The sequence below is a fragment of the Egretta garzetta genome, unplaced genomic scaffold (genome assembly GCF_000687185.1).
Source record: "Egretta garzetta isolate BGI_Z169 unplaced genomic scaffold, ASM68718v1 scaffold220, whole genome shotgun sequence".
NCBI classification, from domain to species: domain Eukaryota; kingdom Metazoa; phylum Chordata; class Aves; order Pelecaniformes; family Ardeidae; genus Egretta; species Egretta garzetta.
In genome coordinates this window covers 958110-964223 of record NW_009258414.1, presented here as the reverse complement: position 1 = coordinate 964223, position 6114 = coordinate 958110, and the positions used below count along the sequence as shown (strand labels likewise).

Here is a 6114-nt window from a genome sequence, read left to right as displayed (position 1 = left end):
GGCCGCTCGGTGCGGGGTCTCGCAGCGAGACCGGGAGCAGCCCGGCTGCCCGGGGATGGCCGGGGCGGAGGCAGGGCTGAGACCCACGGCGAGTTCCCGCGGGGTTTCTGCATGGCTCTTCTGTTTATTTGCTCAAACAGCGTGTTTGATGCGAGTGCGTGTTTCTGTTTTGTAGATCGTTCTTACATGCGATTAACAGAGAAGGAAGACGAGACATTGCCCATAGATGTAAGTTTAAGTTTGCACAGTGTTACGTGTTTGAAGGGTGCGCTGCTGTGTGGATAGTTTAGTCTCCCGCAGTTGTGCTTTTTTTTTTTTTTTTTTTTCCCCCCTATTGTGATAGACAAGAACAAAGGGTAAAGTAGTTTTTAAATTGCACTTTCATTTGAGCTCCCTCTGTCAAAAAGAACCATATTTACTTATCCCAACTTCCTGCAATGTGTTAACATCTGTCAGAGAGAACGAACCCCAGGCCCAGACCTCCCTCTCCTTCTTTAGAACTACCCTGAAGCATTATGTCCAGGAATTCCCAGAACGCAGCTCAGAGAGCTTTTGCATTCATCTCCTCCTTTGCAGCATAAACATCCTCCTCCCTCTGGCTTTTGTTGGCTGACGTTTGTTTATCCAGTGTGGCTGCGTGCCCATTTGATCCCAGCACAACCTGCCTCAGGAAGGGGTTTTTTTCTATTTGTTTTATTTGCTTGTTTTTAAAATTCCACTTCAGTTATTACCTGTTCCGTTTTTGCTTAATCAGAAAGGTAAGGCGATCAAATATCCACGACCGAGCAGCAACTGCCACCGCTTCACAGCGTGTGTTGGCAGCCAGCTCGTTTCTCGGCAAGAGTATTGGATACTTAAGTGCACAAGAACATGTTTTTTTGTTCTAAGGATCTTGCTGAGGAGCCGTGTGAATCAGTTCGGTTCCTGCAGCGCAGACTGACGTCGGGCAGCTGAAGCTCTTCTCGGCTCCGCTGCCCTTTTGCTGTGCTAAATAGGCGGGGTATTTAATCTTCCCGTGCCTCAGTTTCCCTACTGTTGAATTGCCCACCTCTGTCAAGCACTTACTGGATGGAAAGAGCAAGAGACACTGTTTGAAAGATGAGATTTTGGGGTAATTTTGGTAAATATTAAGAATATTAAGTAACGTGCGTGTTGCATTGTGCTTCCCTCTGTTACAGATAGTTCTTCAAACTCTGTTAGCCTTTGCAGTCACCTGCTATGGGATAGTACATATCGCAGGGGAATTTAAAGACATGGATGCCACTTCAGAACTAAAAAATAAGTATGTTTCATTTCTTCTTTCCATAAACAGATGTATCTGCTACTCTCTGTGCAAAATGAACACAACCATGAAATAGCTCGCTCTTTAGCTCAGTTCTTCTTAAATGCGTGTTGTAGGCAGTAACACCGAGAGGAATGGTCACACCTGGGAGAGCCAACAATGTGTTACAGAATCATAGAATCGTTTAGGTTGGAAAAGACCTTTAAGATCATCAATGTCTTGAATTTCACAGGGAGTTAGATAACCGGCACAAATTAAATAAACTCCTTGCTTTTCCTCATCCAAAATCCTGCTGTGCAGAGTTGGTAGAGGAATGAAATGTCTACGTGGGAAGTCAGAGCTCAGCAGTCCCAAACTGCTGTCGCGAGACGGTCCCATAGACTACGGGGCAGTATGCCTGGCTCACCCTCTGTTTGTCTTTGCTTCTTTACAAGCGTCTGAAATATTTGAATGTCACACTGAACTATTCAAGGCAGAATATCTGAAAGAGTTTTAAGAAAATAAGGGATTTTGAATCGAAATTTTGAAAAGGATATGGAATTGGATGGGCGGACGCGGTCTCTCTGGCCATTTCCCAAAACACAGGGGAGTATGGAAAGCAAACAAGTTGATGTTGTTGTATTTCACAGTGTTTACCTAAACCCTGAGCTTTAGGCGCAGAAAGGGATGGAAGGCTGACAGTAAACAGGGCACTGGCAGAAGTGACAGCTGAACTAAGGCTGGCACGTTTGGTACGTGTGCGTGCAGTAATCCACAGGCCTGCCCCTAAGCTCGAGGAAGGAAAGCAAAGTTTGTCTGTGGGGTGGACAACCTCTGCAAATCGAGCAGTCAGTATTTTTCACCCTTGGCTTTGTATTTCCTCTGTGTTTTGGTTTAGGAAACTTAGAAAGCAAGCAAGAATTTTGGGTTCAAAACTTGTATTTCCGTGTCTGTAAAAGTTGGTGTACCCTAGGCTGACTCTTCTAAAACCCCTGTTCCAAAGGAGTATTAACGTTGACTTTTTACATTTATTTTGAAGGACGTTTGACACGTTAAGGAACCATCCGTCTTTTTATGTATTTAATCATCGTGGTAGAGTATTGTTCCAGTCCCCAGACACAGCGAATTCTTCTTCAAACCAAGATGCTTTGTCATCCAGCTCGTCACTGAAATTTCGAAAACTTGAACCTCTGCGTCGCTAAGACTTTTACAGATTATAATAATAATCCTGGACACTGAGATGTAATATTCAAGTCGGGGATGTAAACACTTTTTTAATTTCTGGAGCAGTATTTATATTGATCTTCCAGACTTTATAAAGTATATATATATAAACTAAGGACCTTCTTTGTACACTGTTAATGAAAATGACTGAATTGTGAATTGGCAATGCAGTGTAAATTATTCTACAGTTATGCTGTGAAACACATCTTCAAATTTTCGTATATTAAAACAAGTTGCAGCTGACTTAACTTCAGTTAAAACAAAAAGCAAGCTAGTTTTTACTGCAATTAATGTTCTTTGACAAGAGGGAATGTTCGAGTGCTATTTATTTTCTCAGTTTGCTTGCACTACAGTTTATGGAACTCCTTCAGAAATACTGTGTGCACTGCATCACTTAACAGCAGAAAAAGGGGCAGCGTCTCCTGTTCCTAGAATGCCTAGGAGACCTGCATGGTGTAGGCACGGGAAGTCAAAAAGATTGCTTTCGTTTTTATTTTTTTTACAATGCTGAAAAATAGTTGTGTGAAGGGTTTTAGGTTTGTTTTCTCTTTCCTAGTTTTTCATTATCATGTTATTTCCTTGTTGCCCTCCTTCGTTTAAATGTAAACTGTCCTATGTTGCCCCAAGTTGCCTGGGATGTGGCTGTACATTTGGTGCCTGGCGGGGGGGAGGGCAGCTCACGACTGATCACGTAGATATCTACCACACTCAGCTTTTTTACCCGCTGTATTTACCTTCTCTTTGGTTGTGAATATGGGAATGTTCATCAGAGGGCCGAATGCTGTGCTGGCACTGGATACAAGTCCCCGAGTCACCACCTATGAGAAGTATTTAGGTATCAATAAGAAATACCCATTCTGTCCGTGGTCCAGCAGCTAGGTCTGTTTGCTGGCCCTGGCACAGCACAAGGAATCAACCGGTCACGGTACAACGACCCCCCTTTTCTGCTGACAGAGCCTTTCAATTTGATTTCTTCTTTTGCAGCTGAGTCCTTTGTTGATTTAAGCTTACTGTCTTGATTTCATGTATTAGGACAGATGATACAGTCCTTAACTCTTACTGACGTCTAAATTCTGATCTCCCCTTAGGGGCTGAATCAATGCTAAAATTTCTCTCGGTCTGGCATTTCACCTACCTGACATAGCAAAGGGATGGCAGTTCGAGATACTGATGGGGCCAACTAGAATTTTGCCTGGTCTGAGGATGTCTCACTGCCACTGTGGAAACTCAGCCTTTTGTCCTAATATCTGTTGGTTTGGGGTTTTTTTTTTAAACTGTTAAGAACTGTCAAAGGCAAAAAGCTTAGCAAAAATACTGTGTAAACCGAAGCCTCTTTTTCTAGCTCTGCCCGTCCTATGGAGTGGGTGCCCCAGTGCTAGAGCAATATCTGTAGCTGCTGCTCTACAATCACTCTTAAGCATCTGGGTTTGGTTAGAAAGGGTTACTCTGCCAGCTGAAAGCGTCTGAGCTGCCGGATTACTTCCTAAAGTGTCCTGGTTCCCCCCCCCTAGCTGGTGTCACAAATCAGCTCATGCCAGCTGCTGTCACCAAAGGCCTCAAAAATAGTCAGTATCAGGTCAGCTCTCTATTGCGGACAGAGCTCTCTCCTTGGGGAAGGGAGGGCTGCTGTGCAGCAGTCGCTGCATGGAGGGAATGGCTGAACGTCGGCCAGGTGACCTTGCGAGGCACAGAGGAAAGACAGAATCGGCAGAGGGAGGGAGAAGCGAGGCAGAAGGGCAGTAACCACTGTACCAGACTGACACTGCGGCTGTGGTTGGCAGAGGGTCTCTTAGAGCAGGGCTGCTCACCCTTAATGTCTAAGAAGCCCCATTTGTGCTACTGTAAGGCTACGTGGACCTGCCTGAGGCGGAAGGTGCTGCTGTGGGACAGGGCGAGGGGAGAACATCATCTGCCTCTCGGAGCGGGTCCTGCTAGCAACACCCCGTTGGCTGCGTCGGGTCTCTTCTCGTGACAAGTAGCCTTACTCTTCAGCAGCAATGGTTATATCACAAAGCTGTACAAATTATTTTTTCTTATTGATCTCGCAATGTCCAATAAAAATTGATATCCTTAAAGTGTTTGGGAGTTTGTTTATTTCTGACCATCCCGGAGCCTGCTGCAGCAAATCCCTGATGAACGAATGTTTAAAAAGTGACTGCCTAGCATTGACAAGAAGCGGTTGCCTTAATTACAGCAGCTCTGTGTGAAAGTGCGTGCCTGGCTTGGTGTTCATTACTATGAGATAAGATCAGTAGGGGGAATCAAAATAGCATGCCACAAGTAGCTAAACAAAACATTTAGGAGGGAACTGTTACCAGCCTGGGGATCTTCTTGCCTTTGAGACTCCTAGTACACTGTATCTGGCAAAGCCGATGTATTTTCTGTCTTCCATTTAACCATAGTAAAGGCTTTCCTACCGTGTGCTAATCCCCTGCCAACCCACAGGACGGGCTCCTGCAAGGTCTGCTATTGCGACAGTTGCTGGGGGAAACACTCGGCCTGCTCACGGGGCTGGAGACGGTTAAAATCTTGGACTTGAGCAAGATCGCTTGTTCCTCCCCGTTCTGCTTTTCTGTTGGGGGAGGCTGAAAAGTTAGCGAAGAACTGGAGGCGTTTGCTCAACTACAGCACCCACCGTGATTGCACCAGAAAGAGCAGCAGGCTCACCCTTCGTCTGCTTACAGCGCTGCTGCAGCTGGCTGCATCCAGCACGGAGTGGGAGGCTGTAAAAAAAACAATGATCAGTGTTGTAAAACACTGTTTTAAAGGAAGGGGCACCTTAACCAGCTCCCAAAGCTACCTTGTGCTTACCTTGCAATGTGCAGTTCTTCACCAATGAGCTTCCCTTCTTCAAAAGCAAAACTTGTGCCAGGGCCGCCTTGGATTAGACCAAAGAGGAAGAGTTTTCAGCCTTGCCCAGCGTGCATTTACTGCCATCGCACCTCGAATTGCTTTGGCTACAGGATGTGATGTTTCTACTGGCTATGGCTACCAGCTATGGCACGCCTCAAATTCTGGGTTCAGTTTTGGGCCCCTCACTACAAGAAGGAGCTGGAGCATGTCCAGAGAAGGGTAATGAAGCTGGTGAGGGGTCTGGAGCCCAAGGTTGATGGGGAGAGGCTGAGGGCACTGGGGGTGTTCAGCCTGGAGAAGAGGAGGCTGAGGGGAGACCTTATCGCTCCCTATGGCTGCCTGAAAGGAGGGGGGAGCCAGGGAGGGTTGGTTTCTTCTCCCAAGTAACAAGCGATAGGACGAGAAGAAATGGCCTCAAGTTGCACCAGGGCAGGTTTAGGTTGGACACACAAAAAATTTCTTCCCCGCAAGGGCTGTCAAACATTGGAAGGGGCTGCCCAGGGAAGTGGTGGAGTCCCCATCCCTGGAGGTATTTAAAAGGTGTGTACATGTGGTGCTTAGAGACAGGGTTTAGTGGTGGACAGGTACGGTTGGACTCGATGATCTTAAAGGTAATTTCTTTCCAAATGATTCTATGATTCTATGATACTACATTAAATACTAAAAAAAAAAAAGTGCTGATAATTTGCATTTGTTGCTGGAGTAGCAGGTTTAATCTGCATTAATTTTACTGGGTTTTTTTTCTATTCTTCCTCACCAGCCACCAAGCGTTCAGT

At 45.7% G+C, this 6114-nt stretch overlaps 1 protein-coding gene across 1 annotated transcript; it reads left to right on the top strand.

Annotated features, from left to right (window-relative positions):
- The first annotated feature begins 105 nt into the window (after window positions 1–105).
- MMGT1 (membrane magnesium transporter 1) lies at window positions 106–4550 on the top strand. The gene is made up of 3 exons (XM_035898823.1): window positions 106–228; window positions 1179–1282; window positions 2301–4550. Exons 1-3 carry the CDS (start codon window positions 112–114, stop codon window positions 2461–2463), a joined length of 384 nt encoding a protein of 127 aa, XP_035754716.1. The 5' UTR covers window positions 106–111; the 3' UTR covers window positions 2464–4550.
- Window positions 4551–6114: the final 1564 nt, after the last annotated feature.

Bases quoted from the DNA above. Each gene is read 5' to 3' on its own strand.
- MMGT1 (XM_035898823.1), top strand. From the start codon at position 112: ATGGCTCTTCTGTTTATTTGCTCAAACAGCGTGTTTGATGCGAGTGCG. The intron at 229-1,178 runs GTAAGTTTAAGT...CCTCTGTTACAG, and splicing joins ACGAGACATTGCCCATAGAT to ATAGTTCTTCAAACTCTGTT. The intron at 1,283-2,300 runs GTATGTTTCATT...TTTATTTTGAAG, and splicing joins ACTTCAGAACTAAAAAATAA to GACGTTTGACACGTTAAGGA.